General features: G+C 38.8%; 1 protein-coding gene across 2 annotated transcripts in view; it reads right to left on the minus strand.

Moving 5' to 3' along the window:
• The window catches only part of CCDC172 (coiled-coil domain containing 172), a 31,723-nt gene that overhangs the window by 4,574 nt on the left and 7,601 nt on the right, over nt 1–19,548 (minus strand). Inside the window, exons 6-7 of one of the 2 annotated variants that reach the window (XM_026668552.2) lie at nt 18,857–18,959; nt 1,685–1,772 (exon numbers count right to left, since the gene is read on the minus strand). In XM_026668552.2, coding sequence (XP_026524337.2) covers nt 1,685–1,772; nt 18,857–18,959 — 191 coding nt within the window. Of the gene's footprint in view, nt 1–1,684; nt 1,820–18,856; nt 18,960–19,548 lie in introns of those variants that run through there. The other variant, XR_015749399.1, reaches the window with a different exon arrangement.

The following is a 19,548-nucleotide window of genomic DNA, read 5'->3' on the forward strand; positions in this document are numbered from 1 at the left end:
AGCCATTCTGGTTTAGAGTTTAGCATGCTGTTTGATTCCGGCTTAGTCAATGAATAAACCATGGCTAAGATCTTCCTGCTTCTTAATGCAGCTGCCTCTCTGCCCCTTCTCCAGCCCCCTGCAGCTGCCCCTCTGTCCCTTCTGCAGACCCCTGCATGTGCCCCTCTGCCCCTTCTGCAGCCCCTGCAGCTGCCCCTCTGCCCCTTCCCCAGCCTCCTGCAGCTGCCCCTCTGCCCTTTCTGCAGCCCCCTGCAGCTGCCCCTTCTGCAGTCCCCTACAGCTGCCCCTCTGCCCCTTCTATACCCGGGAGGAGGAAGGCATGCAGAAGCAGCCCAAACCAGCGGAGGCAGAGAGAATGATCGCTTGGAAACTAGGCATGCAAGCAAGCAAGCAAGCGCAGGGCTCAGTCGATAGAACCAGGCTGCAGAGGGAGGCTAGGTTCTAGGTCCGGGACGGCCACGTAGAGCCGAACCGAGCCACGTGCCTTGGAGAGCCGCAGCTGCACCCCCCGTATGCGCACAAGCCTGGCTGGCTGGAGAGGCAGAGGCTGGGCAGGCACTGCGTGCTCCCTTGTTCTCCTCTGGAGAAGGGGGCCCTAACGCCGGACCACCCACCCCTTTCACTGTGCGCCTTGGGAGGGTTTTGCTTTCGGGCCTTCTGGTGTGCCTCCGCCACTTCCACCGGAGAGGGCAACCTGCAAGCTTAAGGCGCCTTCTTTTCACCACCTCCCACCTCTTCCCCACAGGCTTGGCAAGGCTCACTGCGCACGGGTTCCGCATTTGAGGTGCCGGTTACAAAGCGATGAAACAGTCAATGGGCTGCGTGGCCGGCAGTCAGTGAGCCTGCGGGACCGGCATCTCGAACGCCCCCCCTGCCATGTCTTAGTGCCCCCCTGCCGGCCCCCTTGCCTCTTACCGCTCCCTAAGGCATCCCACCGCCCCCCAGGGGATAATACCACCCACTTTGGGAACCACTGCCCTAGATGTTCTAGTGATGAACTAAATAGCTGTTATATAACAAGCATATATAACAAGCAATGCATTCCAATAGCTTTATCTAGTTACTTAAAACATTTCTGTATCATCCTGTGGTCTCTTAATATCTTCAGCCAGTATATAAAGGATTTCTCCTTGTGTGTATTACAGTTGCATATAGCTAGTGTTCCTATTGCAACTGAAACGTATACAAGAGGTTAGGCTGCAGTTCTCTATAGCACGAGTACAGATGGTCCTCACAATCATAACAGAGCCTGCCCGTAGTTGTGATGGTCATAAAGCAGGTCACCCATATGACTCACCTGACACCCCAACCTTGTTTGTGACATTTGTTAAGTGAACACCATGTCATTAAGCAAACCAATTGTTTGTTATGGGGTGTTTTTACTGAAAACTGGAAACAAACAGTTTTTGAGAAAAGCATTGAGACTAATCTAATATCTAAGAATCATGCCCAAGCAAGAAAATTAGGCTTCCTATCTTTCCAGCAAGTACTAGAAGCAACATACTGCTTCTAGTAAAAGGAGTGACATGTGTATAATGGGAAATACAGATAACTGTCTGTAGAGCCAGTAGATCTACCTGCCTGATAGTACACTATTTATAAAGAAGTATTTTATGTGCAAGATAATAGAATCTATTTCCCCACCTCACACCATAATGATACATGTTAAGTTAAAAGAGTGTACCATCTGCAGAAATTCAATTTCCATTTGAAGAGCCTCACAGGCATTTTCCATTTCATCTTCTTTATAATTCTCCAACTGCTTTTTAAGCCTGTGCCAATATTAAGGAAAAATATATATGTCATGCCACCTGATCTGGTGATCAGCTTCCTCTTAACTGCAAACCTAATCCTCATTTAATCTTGATTATCTTAGCAGGAACTTACAAAGCTCCCCAATAATTAGTCGGTCATGCATTAATAGGCAGTTATAAATTGCAACCAAAATTAGTTTTGAGGTAACAACTATATTCAACAACCTAGAAATCACAATGCAGTATTAGTCAAAGATTAGCAGCATGTAGAAATTAAAATAATTGGAGGGGGGGGGCAATGAGGTTTATGTCTTAAACTTGCATTACAGATCTTTGAATAATTTATCTCTGGCTGGATCTCTCAAGCCTTGGAAGAAGATAGTTGTTTATCCCCTTTTGGTTAGTTTAGTTTAACCAAAGATTAAATGTTTGTTCTTGTGGTCAGCCACATTCTTTTTGACGTCTATTATCTCTTATTTCATTTATAAACTATCCAGAGTCATCGGGGAGTCAAGTAACGTCAACATTTCAATAATTAAATAAATCTACCATATAACCATATGAGAACAATGAGGGGGGAAAAATCTTTCACAGGCTGATTCTTGGCTTCAGAATATTTTGCCGGACTATCAGCTTCCTGATTTTCTGTTTTCATTCTGTCACAAGACAAAACTATTTCTATAGAGTGGCTGGGTAGCTGCTTAGGCAGCTTAAGCATTTTGATGGTACTTTGTTTGTTTGGTTCATTAAGCACAGCATCTTGTGACTGTGACTTACAGCTCCCTGTTGGCTTCCCCATTGACTTTGCTTGTTGGAAGCCGGCTGTGAAGGTTACAAATGGAAATCACACGACTGTGGGAGGCTGCAGCTGTCATGAATGCATACAGGTTGCAAAGTGCTTGAATCTTGATCATGTGACTGTGGGGATGCTGCGATGGCTGTAACTTCAAGGGCTGTCCATAAATCTCTTTTTTCACTGCTGCTGCAACTTCAAACAGTTGCTGAATGAGCAGCCGGTAAGTGAGGATTACTTGTACAGCTTTTGATGCAACATAAGCAAGTGTGGGAGAATTAGGGTTTTGGAGTAAGAGCTGGGAAGCCCATATTCTATTCCCTCATTAGAGATATAACTTTACTCAATAAGTTCAAGAATCATTCTCTTTCTCAGTGCAATATTGACAGTTGTAGAGAGAAAAATAAGGAGTGAGAGCACTATTTATACTGTCTTAAGCTCTTGAATGAAAGGGATGGATAGACATCTAATAAATAGACACAGTGAAAGAGAAAATATGTCTGTTTTTAGAACATCCTTCATTCAGATAAAAATTTAAGTATAATCCAAAAATCCCAAGAAAATACAGAAATGTATGCAATGGCTTTTACCTAAGTAAAACAAGGCAACAAGCTTAACATTTTAATGGGGAATATTGAGCTCACATACAAAAACCTATAGGACTAGGAGAACAATACTTTCAAAATAAACTTTTAAAGATACAGACTTGTGCTTTTTCTATACTTCCTAATACATTGCTGATGGAATCTTAGTTCAGGTGATACACTGAATATATGTTGTAAAATGTCCTCGGTGCACATGACAAGTTATTGGTAGTGGCAGGCAAAGTGCTATCCATAAAAAAAATTCTGATTTTTCTGAAATAGTTTGAGAATCATATTACATAAAATTCAAAAAGCATTTTTTCATTACAGACTCACTAGCTAATTCAATTTTATAAAGAAAACTCCTGATATAGCACAGTTTACTTGTTGAGTATCAGAAATGTTTCTCAGGCTAATGATGCGGATTACATAAGGGATATGTTTGAACTAAATCTTCAAAAAAATTTAAATATATAATACATGGATATCATATTGCATGAAATGTGTTACTAGCATAGAGATTATTTAAAAAAATAATTGAATGAGTGATACTAATTCCGTCAGTGACAAGTTAATACATAATCTTATAATAAATAGGCCAAATTTTAGTAATGCCATAAGTTTAAAAAAGCCCTTCTGATATATGGGAGTTATATTAAATTTATTCTGGCTTCCTTTTTGCAGCTTCTGAACTTGTCTTAGAATTTAGACCTGAAGGATAGAAGGCAATTAAAGAACAACAACAAAAAACTGAACAGAAGTGAGAAAACTATTTATAGCATCTCTTCTACAAGAAAATTAAAAAGATCTAAAAACCAGGAATCCACATGCAGCATACTACCCATTATATTTGCTTAAGTAGATACTTGCTGGACCAAGAAAAGGCTATTTAAGATCATTTAATGGTCCGTAGTATATGCAGCAATAAAGTTATACTGCACTCCTTGTCACACCTGTCAGGAGACTGCAGAATGAAAGTTAACTATAAAATTGTATCAAATCTATTGACGATAAGAGAGGAACAATTTCTGGGGTCATTGTGGTGGTTTTGAGAGTGGTAAGTGAGCTTATATAAGAAAGTGTTATATTCTGGGGACATTATATCGGTTAGAACATGGGATGTGGGCTGAGATTTTATAGATACAGCTATATTAGATACGAGTGAGACTCACAAGTTTTCTGTATAGAAAATGGTACATTATTGCATGAATGCTGCTTCCATGCATAAAGATTCTGTTGAGCATAATGGTAGCATGCAGTTCTGAATTAAAGACAGCTATTTTAGTGAAACATTAATTCAGAACCTAGCTTCCCTGTTAGTATGCCTTTATCCAGTATAGATTTTTTATAAGCCACTCTATACCCTACTGGCAATTGTGAGAAAAAGGATCAAGCAGCTCTCAGAGAGCCCTCAGTAATGTACTCACTAATAAATGAGGCTGGACTATACTTATCCACTTTTCAAGATTACTGTCTTATCCCTAATCATAGCACACCAAGGAAGTTGGACTTAGGGTCCCATTAATGAAGCTTAATGTCAGAAAAAAAGCAGTTAGGTCGTGGAAACTAGATAAGTATGTTCCAACTTTCATTTATTAACCCTCCACAATCATCTTTTTCCAAAGCTACGGATCTACTATTATGTTTTACAGTGATGCTGTCTCAGGATACCTATGTAAATACTATGCACATTTGCTTAACATCTTTAACATTTCTTTTCAATTAAATATCATACTTCCTTGGGAACACTTGTAAACTTTCCATAGTTAATTCTTTTTTTCCCATATTTCTCACTTATATTTTTATAAATTATTACTAATAATTAAAAATGTTCCCAGTTAATTCTCTCAATCATTTTAATTCATTTATTTATTACCAAACATTCAACTACATTACAGTAAATATTTTATCCATCATTTTAATCATATTTTCTAAAATTATTTCTGTTTATAATATAACAATGTTATCTTATGTACCTTTGCAGAATCCCTTTTGCAATTTAATCCCCCCCCCCCCCCCGTTATCTCTAAACAAGCTTATGGTTACAATCCTTATATCTTTTCCCTGTTTCTCCATTTCTTGTTTCTGTCTTTTACAACTTCTTTTCCTTGCCTTCTTCCCTCTTCTTCTCCCTCCCCTTTTTACCCCCTCGTCTCTCTACTTCTAACTCTCTCATCTGTAATCCCCTCTTCTGTTGCTTTCTAATATTATACTTATCTTTCAAATTATTCTTCTTCTTTTTGGTTGTTTTTTCTAGTTTTAAACCTTTCACTCTCTTTCCCCCCTTTTCTTTTTTCCCCCCACTTAAAATTATTTGATCATTAAAGATAGCTTCTTCTTTGTCCCAATCTTCTTGTTCTGCAAGCATTTCTTGTTGTTTCTCATAGTTCCAGATCTCCATTTCTAAGAATTGAAATACGAAGCCAAAAGAACCTCTAGATTTTAATGAATATTAATGATATAATTGAATTGGAATGGAATGTGTGCTTTATTTACATATATATATATATATATATATATATATATATATATATATATATATATATATATATATATATATATATATATATATATATATGTTTTCTGAGGTTCTCATGGGTATTTGTATGTGGATCTTTGGTTATTCGGGTTCTCTCCGCGTAAGATTCAAAGTATCTAGGCAACGTTTGGCGAGGTCTCACTCGCCATCTTCAGGCTGGTGCTTTGGCTTAGTGCCAGTGCAAGCAGTGTGTGACCGGAGCTGCCATCTCTATATATACAAGTGGTGGGGATGGTGTGCTGGGCTGGTTGGCTGTGCTGCAGCCTCTTGATTGGTTGATGGAGTTGATGTTGGTATAATGGGCTGTGTAATGGCCTTTTGTTGTAGAGATATCCTGGATCTTGTGCTGTCATCTCCTGGGTCGTTAGCCTCTTGTGTTTTAACGGCTTGGGTAATGGGTTGTGTGATGGGCTTGTGAGTTCTTTTGTTGTGGTATCCTGGGTCTTGCGTTGTAATCTCCTGGGTCGTTTGTGTTTTGATCTCTTTTCGATTAGCCTCCTGTGTAGTAACAGCTTGGGTAATGGGTTGTGTGATGACCTTGTGAGATTTATTGCTGTGGTATCCTTGGTCTTGTGCTGTGATATCCTGGGTCATTTGCTGTGTTGTGACTTCTTGAGTTCTTGAGGTGTAATTTCTTGAGTTTTCTGATGTGATGTCCTGAGCGGGTGGCTGTAATGTAGCATTTTGGGTTTTTAATATGGCTTTGAGTTTGGGGTCTGGGTCTGTGTTCGTTTGGCTTCGAGTTCGTGGTCGTGCCACATCTTCATGGTGGGGGTCAGTTCGCTTCATGTATGGTTCAGAGGAGTTTGAAGTGGGTAGTGATGCAGCTGCAGTGCGGCTTCTGGTCTGCGGTCATGTCTCATCTTCTGTGTGGGTGTGAGTCTGATTTTTACGTGGAAGTGTGGTGGTGGCATCTTGTGTGGCCCTCATGGGTGTGGGTCTGGTGTCATTTATCATGTTGGGTACTCGTCTGTTCATGAGGGCGGGTTTCCAAATGGCTGGTAAGCGGGAGGTGTCATCTCTTTTATTCATGCTGTGTGGGCGTTTTTCTATCTCTATGGCTTCTCTGATTATTCTGCTGCTGTGGTGTTCAGTTTTGGCGATAGTTCTGGTATTTTTAAGGTCAATCTCATGTCCTGTGGCTTTGAGGTGTTGGACCAGGGAAGAGGTTGGTTCTTCTTTTTTGATTGAGTTCTTATTTTCTTCAACGCGTGCACTTATTCTTCTGTTAGTTTGTCCAATGTATGTGGTGAGGCAGGCAGTGCAGGGGATTTCATATACTCCTTGGTTTTCTAACTTGATTTTGTCTTTAGGGTTTCTTAGGATGGTGGATATTTTTCTGTTTGTGCAGAATGCTGTTTTAATGTTGTGTTTTTGGAGGATCTTGCTGATTTTGTCTGTAGTGCCTTTTATATATGGGAGGAGGGCTTTGCCGTTCTCTTGTTCTCTGTCTTGGATTTTGGTTGGGGTTTCTTTTTGGATGAGGTGGGTGATCTTCTTTCTTTGAAATCCATTGGCTGTTAGTACGTTGGTGAGAGTGTTTAGTTCGGTTTTTAGGTGTTGTTCATCAGCTAAGCATTTTGTTCTGGAGATGAGTGTCTCAGCTACGGAATTGATCTGTGCTGGGTGGTGGTGTGAGAGCGTGTAGATAGCGGTTTGTATGTGTTTTCTTTTGGTAGATGGTGTGTCCTAGGGAGCCATTGGGTTTTTTGTATACCAAGACATCTAGGAAGGGAAGTTGATTGTTAGCTTCTGTTTCCATGGTGAATACATACAAACCGCTATCTACACGCACTCTCACACCACCACCCAGCACAGATCAATTCCGTAGCTGAGACACTCATCTCCAGAACAAAATGCTTAGCTGATGAACAACACCTAAAAACCGAACTAAACACTCTCACCAACGTACTAACAGCCAATGGATTTCAAAGAAAGAAGATCACCCACCTCATCCAAAAAGAAACCCCAACCAAAATCCAAGACAGAGAACAAGAGAACGGCAAAGCCCTCCTCCCATATATAAAAGGCACTACAGACAAAATCAGCAAGATCCTCCAAAAACACAACATTAAAACAGCATTCTGCACAAACAGAAAAATATCCACCATCCTAAGAAACCCTAAAGACAAAATCGAGTTAGAAAACCAAGGAGTATATGAAATCCCTGCACTGCCTGCCTCACCACATACATTGGACAAACTAACAGAAGAATAAGTGCACGCGTTGAAGAACATAAGAACTCAATCAAAAAGAAGAACCAACCTCTTCCTGGTCCAACACCTCAAAGCCACAGGACATGAGATTGACCTTAAAAATACCAGAACTATCGCCAAAACTGAACACCACAGCAGCAGAATAATCAGAGAAGCCATAGAGATAGAAAAACGCCCACACAGCATGAATAAAAGAGATGACACCTCCCGCTTACCAGCCATTTGGAAACCCGCCTCATGAACAGACGAGTACCCAACATGATAAATGACACCAGACCCACACCCATGAGGGCCACACAAGATGCCACCACCACACTTCCACGTAAAAATCAGACTCACACCCACACAGAAGATGAGACACGACCACAGACCAGAAGCCGCACTGCAGCTGCATCACTACCCACTTCAAACTCCTCTGAACCATACATGAAGCAAACTGCCCCCACCATGAAGATGTGGCACGACCACGAACTCGAAGCCAAACGAACACAGACCCAGACCCCAAACTCAAAGCCATATTAAAAACCCAAAATGCTACATCACAGCCACCCGCTCAGGACATCACATCAGAAAACTCAAGAAATTACACCTCAAGAACTCAAGAAGTCACAACACAGCAAATGACCCAGGATATCACAGCACAAGACCAAGGATACCACAGCAATAAATCTTACAAGGTCATCACACAACCCATTACCCAAGCTGTTACTACACAGGAGGCTAATCGAAAAGAGATCAAAACACAAACGACCCAGGAGATTACAACGCAAGACCCAGGATACCACAACAAAAGAACTCACAAGCCCATCACACAACCCATTACCCAAGCCGTTAAAACACAAGAGGCTAACGACCCAGGAGATGACAGCACAAGATCCAGGATATCTCTACAACAAAGGCCATTACACAGCCCATTATACCAACATCAACTCCATCAACCAATCAGAGGCTGCAGCACAGCCAACCAGCCCAGCACACCATCCCCCACCACTTGTATATATAGAGAGATGGCAGCTCCGGTCACACACTGCTTGCACTGGCACTAAGCCGAAAGCACCAGCCTGAAGATGGCGAGTGGGACCTCGCCAAACGTTGCCTAGATACTTTGAATCTTACGCGGGAGAGAACCCGAATAACCAAAGATCCATATATATATATATATATATATATATATATATATATATATATATATATATATATAATTTTTTTCTTTTTAAGAATATAGTGTATTTTAAGAATGTACCAAGCAGAATTCGATTAGAAGTTATGTATTATATTGAATGCTATAATCTTAAAGGTATACATTGAAGCTTAAATAAGAGTTTGAATGGATAAAATTAAAAGATATAAAGGTGTCATACTCCAATTGGTAACTACAGGGAAAAATTTGTTTAATAAGAAAAGATAATATGAAATTGAAACAGGACAGACAAAAGTATAAATATAATGATTTGATTGAGATGAGATAATTAAAATAAAGTTGAGAAAATTAAAAGAGGGGAAAAACTATGTAGAAAATATAAAACGGTAATAAGATATGGAATAGAATATAAAAATGAGCATGAAATTGAGTTTGGTGTCTGTATGAAGAAGTGATAACCTGGGACCATGCTATTTTCAAAAAAGATGTTTTATTTGTATTTTGTTTTTGTGAAAACCCAAATAAAACTTTAAAAAAAAAATACTATGCACATTTGTTGGCTTTAAGGATTCATGTTCACAATCATAGATAGATCACTTTTAGTAAGACTGATACAGGAGCATGGTATCCAACAAGGTTAAGACGCTGGACTGATGATTGGCAGGCTTGTGTTTGAGACCCAATTGCTGCCGCAAGATGGAGTGAACTCCCATCATGTGCTCCAACTTCTGCTGACCTAGCAATTCGAAAGTGGGCAACTGCAAGTATACAGAGAAGGTACCACTTTAAGTGGGCAACTTAATGGGGTCATGAAAGAAGCCCTCAACTAGGTGTCCTCTGGGCAATGGTGATGTCATCATTCCAGCCTTTCAACCCAGAAATGCTTTGGCACTCCCGACTTAACTGTAGTAATAGTAAGACTGATTTTAGAAAAAATATTCTGTATTCTTTTATTTTACTTAAAGCTAAACTAATATTCCCAAATAACAAACAAGATCTCTGAACACAAACATTAAGAAAAGAAAAGAAATTCTCTCATCAGGCCAGCTTTTCAAAGAGAAGCAATGAATCCTGGATGAAGATTTGATTAGAATTCTTAATACTGCTGAAGTTTATTCTGCTATAATTTCCAGATTTCAGGGATATATTTTTTCATCCTTGAAAAATCTCCTAGTTATAAAATCTTTCCCATCAAATTCATAACAGCTAAAAATTTACAAATAATCCATTGTGTGCCTGGATGTCTAAGTGATAGAAGCAGCTGTGATATCATAAGTAACTAAACAGGAAACCAAAATGCACAAGATGCAGCTAAAATATGCAGTAAAATGGGTAAGAAGTATAGGAAAACTGATTCAATCAATTTTAAGAGCATATTTATACAGAGTTCAAATAATCAATCCTGGAGATCTGCAAGACTATAACTTGCTGTGTTACATATCTGCAATCAGGAGGTATGGAAATCACCATATTTAGCCGCATGTTTAACTTCACTGCATAGGGATAATTTATGATCTCATCTAGCATGGAGGCTACAATCTGTAGTTTTAACAGAAACCAATAATTGGTCAAAACAAAAGTCATAATATTAATTCCTTTCTAATGTCTATTTAGATTGCAACTGTATACTGCACGAGTCAAAAAGAGGGCTGTGAAAATATTTACAGACCCTCACATCCCGGACATAAATTGTTTCAACTCCTTCCTTCAAAATGACGCTATAGAGCACTGCACACCAGAACAACTAGACACAAAAACAGTTTCCCCCCGAAAACCATCACTCTGCTAAACAAATATTCCTCAACCCTGTTCAACTATTACAAAGTCTGCACTACTATTACTGTTAAATCTTGTCATCACTCCATATCACCCATCCCCTCCCACTTGTGACTGTATGACTGTAACTTTGTCGCTTGTATACTTGCGATTTATATTGACTGTTTCCTAGTATGATTGATTGCTTATTGTACCCTATGACTATCATTAAGTGTTGTACCTTATGATTTTTGACTCCTGACGAATGTATCTTTTCTTTTATGTATACCGAGAGTATTTACACCAAGAGAAATTTCTTGTGTGTCCAATCACACTTGGCCAATATTCTGTTCTATTCTATTCTATTCTATTCTATTCTATTCTATTCTATTCTATTCTATTCTATTCTTAAATCAATATGAGATTCAACATGTGTCCATTATAGCATTGGAACTATAGATCTAGGAAGAGCTACTGCTGGTCAGCTAGGTAGTCAGTACTAGCTTCCTGTAAAGACCAGTTTAATATACTTTGCATTCAGTCCCCTCTAGAACAATCACTACAATATTTTATATATTACCATAGTCACTATCCTTTCCTGACTTGTTGCTATAAGACCCAAAAGTGAGCAGTTTTATAACAGAATACATCTCCATCGCTACTCCAGCAGGCATCGGTAATACACACCAAATTTGCATGTTTATTGCATCAGATGCTGGATACAAACCTTTGTTTACAAGCAATTAGAGACAAGGCATCTTGCTATGTATCAGTTCATCTACATGTGCCCAGAATAGGGCTAGAAGAAGGAAAAGTGTAGGTCACTTTTCTCCTGTAATGATCTAGCACAGGGGTGTCAAACTCACGTTGTCATGGCAGTATCACATGATGTATCGGGCAGGGGTGGGATTCAATTTTTTTAACAACTGTTTCTGTGGGTGTGGCTGAGTTGGTGGGTGTGGCTTGGTGGTCATGTTATTGGCTGGGCATGGCCAACTCAATATCACTCACATTGAGGCACGCCTCTCCTCGCATGGCCTCTCATGACTGTGGGGATGCTGCAACAGTGTGAAAAATGGTCATGTCACTTTTTTTCAGTGCCATTGTAACTTTGAACGGTCACTCCACACAAGCAAAGTACCAGCAAAGGAGGGGAAAAAAACTCCAGAGAAGTTCCTGAGACAGGAAGTCTAGTCCTCCCAAGAATATAATAAGGGTTAACAGAGAGGCAGTTTCTGTAAGCAACACCAGAATGTTTCCTTCCTGCCTTCCTTACAGGATTAGGCCAGTAATTTCTTCTAACAACTGGTTCTCCAAACTGCTTAGAATGTTAACAACTGGTTCTAGAGAATAAGTGTGAACCTGTAGAAGCCCACCCCTGGTATCGGGACTTTTCCCCCTTTCCTAAACCAGGCGTGGGCATGGCCAGCATGTGACGTATCTGGCCCACAGGCTGGGAGTTTGACAGCCCTGATCTAGCATATCTTGCTGTTTACTCAAGTTCCTTTCTGAAAGGACTCCTAAGATACATCACAACTTGATCTCCACTGACTCTTTGTCCATGGAAACCAGCTGTAGTCAGAATTGGTCACAACACTGGTAGAATGGCAGTCGCTGTTTGAGTCAATGTTCATCAAATCAACTGGTGGGGGAGATTACTCCATGATAAGAGAGAAAGAAGGAAAAACTTTAATGTGACAGTTCATTGAGGAAAGGGAGATGAGAGACAAATTATTCTAATTCTGAAGATTTCGTCCTTCATGTTGGTTGTGCTCTGCTGTCAAGCCTGCAAGTTGGATTCATAAGAAGGGATTGAGTAGCAGTTCCCACATGGGAAGGGAATCATCCAATATGTCAGCTGGAGAGAGTTTGTTTTGTCCTCATAAGAGAGTAAGGAGGGCCCAGTGTGTGACAGTTGGTAGAGCAGACCATGATCTAAGTACAGATAAGCAGCCCATTTGGAGTTGGATTAGAGGCAGTAAGGGGAAGATACAATGGGATTCGAGCCCAGAAAAGAATGAAACTGAGAAGAAAAAAAAAAACTGCTCCACTAGACTTTTGCAAGACAAATTAGGTTGTTGAATTGTATAAATGTATTTAGGGTTCAAAATGTTTTAGGCTTGAAAAAGGACTTGCATGGCTGTTGGGTGACAAAGGGGGAGGGGGAGAGGGAGAGATCAATTACCAATACTACTCAGTATTTTAAAATCTGCAGGGAATGACAAATAGATCAACAGCTTTTCTAAATTAAGTTTTCCTACATGTGCATCTGAATAAATAAAATTATTCCCATGTGAAATTCCAATATCACAATGTACCCTAGAGCAAGTTTTTATTTTTGGATGACAAACACTGAAACTGGAGTCCATAATAGTAACCCTAACACATCTCTGACTATAATAATTCCACTGTGCATTGATATAAAAAAGTTTTAGAAAATCAAAGAGCAGTTGTCATTATAGAAATTCATTCTGTATCCCAGAGATTACTCCAGAGATGGAAATTTCCTGCTTATAAAAGTAACATTAAATTAAATGGAAAATATTTGCTTAAAACCAACACAGTCATGGCCTTAGGCAACCTACCACTAATATGAAGGATTTGTTAAGCTCTAGTGGAAATATTTCCTTGCAGATTTATGTGAATGTAGTGTTCTTTGTTCTTCTATGGTTTCATTAATATGGTTTCTTTTCCAATAATAAGACATTAAAAAACAATTTTCTTTTAGATTAATCAAATAAACAAAACCCTCACCAATGAAATAAAACCACAATGATATTCCAGTGCTACTTTTAGATTTAAAAATGCTACAGCAACTCACATCTCAATCAGAACAATTCTTCCTGTAGAATCTGTCTCTAGAAAGGAATCACTTTAAAAAAATGAGAAAAGAAACAACAGACCAAAAATGGAGTGGTGACATACAGCTGATCTAAATATTTAATTTAGACATAATAAAAGTGAGTTTGATGATATATATTATTTTTGCTTTCACATCTAAGGCCTTGAAACTGTGTGTGTTGTTAACACTATCTTGAAATGTATATGTAGTAAACAGAAATGTAACAATTGATTTTTCAGGGCAGGAAATAAGGCAATATTTTGTTCTGGCACATGACCATATAATCCAGAAAGGTAATGGCTATTCCTCAAAACAAGCTACATCCCAGTTTCCAGGCTTTGTGGATTTTTGTTATCAGTGGAATGCATTTTGTTACTGTAATGCTGCTTTTGGACTAGTTAACCTACAAAGCTTCTGAAACTCTCCTATGATGCTTGTGCAAACTAGTGTGAAATTAAAACATTTTGGAGTAAAATAACTGCTCATATATAATCCTTTTATTTTTCTCAGTGTTTAAGAATTTCTGTTATATCCTTAATGTTATTTCCTTTATTAGCACAAGTGCAGAATATATCTGCTTAATGGGTGTTTTGCTTTAGAAAATGTTCTGAAAAAATGTGTTTTGATGCTACCTGGTTTCTAGTTAATCACCAATAAAAGTTATGGATTTTAATGAAATTTATTTGAGGGATTATACCCTAAAAGCTTTTGCAAGTGATATTTTAACCAGGGATATAGTTACTAATATGTAAATATCTAAGGTTTCACTTAAATGGGTTTATATGATGGGAACAGTAGAGGGAATCAGAATATTTTGCTAACCTAGTCAGATTTTGTTAAGAGTTCTATAGATAAAAGTAACACTAGCTGAGTAATTGTTAATTTAAAAGCTTCTTTAACTTTCAGTAAATAAATCTCTTTCACTTCATTAAAATATTTTTCTTTTACTATAAAACAAGCCAGTGAATTCAAATGCAGATGACATGCATAGCATATATCATGACTCTGGTCAAGCCTCACTGTAATCTGTGTGCAATATCACAGTTTTTCCTTGAATTGCTAAAAGTGAATATTAAAAAACTGTTATACCTAATAAATAATACCACCTTACTCCTTTTTTTTCTCTTTCCTTTCCAGACGTTGAAAAAAAAAACATTTATTATAAGGACAAAATATGCCACTGGTGTCTGTACTGAAATTTCTTGTTCCTATCCAAATAACAGTCAAATTGCAACTTACATTCACATGACTATTTTATCCATTATGTTAAAAATTATATTAATAAATTCTTTAGTTAGTAGTTCATTACTAGCTTTCTTAGCTTTTATAAAGATTAGAGCCACATATGGATGAAAAAATGACAATCAAATAAGCAGGCTTTATAGAAAGATGAGAGATATGACAGATAGATGTTATACTATGGATAATAGAAGCAATAAGCAATATAATGAGTAAATTTATTTTTGTTTAATTGACTAAGGCAAGGATTTTGATTATAAAGCATGCCAAAATATGGAATGTATTAAGGTTAATGGGCATAGCAAAACAGCTGATTATTCTTCTGACACTAATGTTTATGTGGGAAAAAGGCTATTGTAAGAGTTAACATTGTTAAAAAAGAAAGTGATATAGAATTAGAAATGAGACACTGATTATGTATGTATGTATTTTCTGATAACTAATTTGTACAGGCAATATAGTATGATAGAATTCAGAAAATGAAAAATCTGAGTTAATGTTAAATACAAAGCAGGAAAAGGTTATGTAAACCACAAAATCTATTTCATCAACTATATGAAAAATCTCAGTGATTTTACCACTGACCACAAAACAATGAAAATAATAGTTTTATTTTCTTGGTTCAAGAATAGTTAAAGATGGACATTGTATTGGAGAACTAAAGGAAAAATCAATCAAAGGCAATGATTAACTTAATCAAAATTGTAAAGGTCAATGAAATTTGTTAAACAACAAAAATCAAAATACATTTAAAGCAATTATTTTTCCAGTGGCAAATAATGGGTGTCAATATTGGCCATTGAAAAAGGAGAGCAAGAAGATATACAGTTTATTATTGCAGTATGCATTTGAGGATGGTTATTAGAAGTATCACAGGCTGTAAGAATGAAACAACTGCTCCTGATACAACCAGATCAATTGTTCTCTTAAAGCTATGTTCAGCAAGCATTATGGACTACAAAAAACAAACAAACCTGTATCACAGTAATTAAAGTAAAAAGAAAAGACAACATAGAAAGTATCAAAAGATTACTGAAATATCCTTTGAAAAGCTGCACATTATCACTGGGAATAAATATAGTGGACATGTCATACTCAGGGGTGGGCTTCTACAGGTTCATACCTATTTGCTAGAACCGGTTGTTAACATTCTAAGCAGTTTGGAGAACTGGTTGTTAGAAGAAATTACTGGTCTAATCCTGTAAGGAAGGCAGGAAGGAAACATTCTGGTGTTGCTTACAGAAACTGCCTCTCTGTAACCCTTATTAAATTCTTGGCAAGACTAGACCTCCTGTCTCAGGAACGTCTCTGGAGTTTTTTCCCCCTCCTTTGCTGGTACTTTGCTTGTGTGGAGTGACTGTTCAAAGTTACAATGGCACTGAAAAAAAGTGACTTATGACCATTTTTCACACTTATGACTGTTGCAGCATCCCCACAATCATGAGGCCATGCGAGGAGATGCGTGCCTCGATGTGAAGGATGTTGAGTTGGCCACACCCAGCCAGTCACATGACCACCAAACCATGCCCACCAACTAAGCCACGTCCACAGAACTGATTGTTAAAAAATGTGAATCCCACCCCTGGGCATACCCCAGCGTATAACTTTTATATACTGTTGTTATTCTCTAGCTCCATCTAGACGCTGGAGAGACAAATACCAATTGTATTGTTTGAAACTGACCTGGGTGTCAGCAACCCGTGGGTCCAGAGCCACATGCGGCTCTTTGGACCCTCTGCTGCAGCTCTCTGTCCCATCACTGGCTGGCCCCACCACTCGTCCTCTCCTCCCTCGCCTGGCCTGAGAAGATAAGGGTGAGGGCAGGGATTGGAGAAGCAGCCAGGGTTGATTTTCTGGTGTCTCACTCTTGCTGGAGCTTCTTCTGGCCCTTGTTGGTGCTGGGCGTACCTTGGTTGCTTGGGGAGATGCGCAACCTTCTTTCTGCCCTGAGACACTGGCCTGAACTGGCCGCAGCCGATGCTGACTGTGCTAATACTAGGGCTGGCAGGGTGGGAATGGGATTCGGGAGGATGGGACAACAAAAAGGGGATGGCCCTGCAGTGCCCAGCCGTGGATTTAAGAAGCTCAGGGCAGCAGGAAAAGAGAGCCAGCCCTTCCGAGCTTCGTATGCCTATCCTGGGGGGTCAGGCTTGGAGAAAGCTGGAGCATGGCCAAAAATGCTCACCCATCAGCTGGTCTCCCCCCCCTCTCTCTACCTACCTACTACCTACCTACCTCTTATTCTCTCTCTCTGAAAGCCAAGGCTGGGCCAAGCTGGCAAACTCTCCTTGCGGCTCTTCTTCTTTCTTCTTTTTGGAAATCCAGGCTGGCTGAGGACAAGCAGGAGCTGTGGCAGAGGCTTCCCTGCTCCTACTCCTACTCTCTCTCCTTCTTCTCTCGTGATCCCCTGGCTGACTGTGGCAGAGCCAGGAAGGCGTGCACATGGGGGGAGACCCTCCTCAAGCAAACGGCCGGGCTCAGCCAAAGTGCAGCTTTGAGAGAGAGACACAGGGAGAGGGAGGGAAAGAAGGGTTTTGTGGTTTCTGGTTTCTGCCCTAATGACCAGCTGGTTAGACATGGTTAGGGGTTCATGTGACTGGGTGGGAGGGAGTGATGTTCAGTTGGCCACACCCACCCAGGTTTTGTGGATCCCTGGTTTTTTTTTTCCTTTGGGAAACAAGTCCAAATGGCTCTTTGAGTGTTTAAGGTTGCAGACCCCTGAATCCCAACCCATTTACCCATCAGTCTGCACTCTCAAACAAGTGCATGCTGGGAAGCCAGATACCATTTCCTTTAGCATTTGGAGAAGGCAGAAGCACAAAGAAGAATCCATCTTAATCTGTGGCACATGGTCATCCAAGAACAAACCCACATCCCAAACACAGAGCATCACTGGGAAGATTTAAATTAGTTGTATTTATTAATTGTTATGTTCAGCAGTAACTCAAAACTGCCTATCTTGTATTTGATTCTCATTGTATGTATTCCTATTTTCCCCAGTTTCACTATAGCCTGTTCTTTCAATAAAGCATTCAGATCTACGCATATATGGTCTGTTTTATTGGAGGAAGGTGGGTTTAGCCTCATGTTGAGATGCATACAGACTAATGTGTAGTGAGGACAGAACAGGAAACCAATTCATATATCAACCATAGGTTGGGCCTAATTCAAGGCTAACTTACTAATTAACTTATTTGTTCAAGAAATAAAAACTTCAATTAAAAAGATTCCACAATGTCACTGGACTAATAAAATAAATGATTAAACACTGGAAATATTTAAACAATGAATGAACTTATAGAAACAGAATTATTTTTCTGCTGAATTTCTGCTTCTCAAGTTTACTTGTATCTTTTTCAGTCAGTGCTGGCTATTTTATGTATAAACCTTTATTTTACATAATGTTCAATAATTTGAAAAATGATACATCACTTTCAGTTTTTCTTGCAAAACTCTCAATGTTTTTCAAGTGTATATCCTTTACATCTTAGTTCTGTTAAAAAGTTTTATTCAGTCCCATCACAAGAGTTTAATTGTAAATTTTAAGATAGTAAGTAACCTTGGTCTTCAGTACTTTTGTAGTTAAAATTCAATAGCACTTTCCTAATTATACTGTATTGAATGTGTAATTATATAGTAATAAAAATACTCCAAAGGGAGTATATTATTTATAAAAAGATGACAATTTCATTCATGAAAGTTTACTTACCACAACAGAATATATAACACAAAAGTGAATTTTGTAGTGTATATTGTATCATAGGCTTACAGACCTGAAACTGATCTTATTATTTAGAGTTTCTTTGTAATGTATGTGTCACCAATTCATTTTCTCTATCTACACACAAATACTGAAGCAAGGTATAGTTTATTTATGTTTCAACCTTTTGTGAAGATAAGAAAAAAAAACTGGCAGAAAAGAATCCATTATGCTGGGCAAAAAAAGAGGTAATATTAAATATAACTTTTTACATTATAAAATAGTGTCTTTACCTTATATATTCTGGATCGCTCTGAAGTTTTTCAGAAATTGTTATTTTTTCTAATTCTAAGCAGTTTGTGATAGATTTAGTTTCTGTTATTTCTTTTTCAAAATCTAGAAAGAAATAACACTTTTTATAACAAACTATTATCCATTTATACTAGACACATTAAAAAACCTACAATAAACTCAATAGATTTGTTCTTTGAACAGCTCCAGGCCAATGGTCAAGTAGAGTCTCCATATACCAAAATTCTCAGGTTCAATTTGCAGTTAAACCAGATTAGGAACAAGGGTTTGATCTGAAATCCTGGTCATTCCTGGCAGTGAATTCATACTCCCGAATGTCAAGCATAGAAGGGAAGGGTCTGGATCAGGAGGTACAGGAACACTTTGCAGGTCCTTTTTTGGATATAAATGACCCCACCTGCCTAGATCGACAACACACATAGATAAAAGCAGGGATCAGTGGGTAACAGGCATGGGGGTATTTCTTAGATGGAGAAAACAATGGATGGATAAAACAATAAGAAATGCTGGTCTTTGGAAGGAGAGAAGCCTTTATGCTTTAAGCCCTGGAATGGAAAGTGAAGCAGTTGCAAACAGCAGCCAGCTAAGCATGTCCAAAGCTACCACAGTTAGAGGAAATACAGCTAAAGCAACATCAAGGCCAGAAAAGCCCCGACTGAGCCCAAACCAACAT

This window comes from Notechis scutatus, chromosome 4, assembly GCF_049901735.1.
Source record: "Notechis scutatus isolate UNSWTSFEM ecotype Mainland chromosome 4, rNotScu1.2, whole genome shotgun sequence".
NCBI lineage: Eukaryota > Metazoa > Chordata > Lepidosauria > Squamata > Elapidae > Notechis > Notechis scutatus.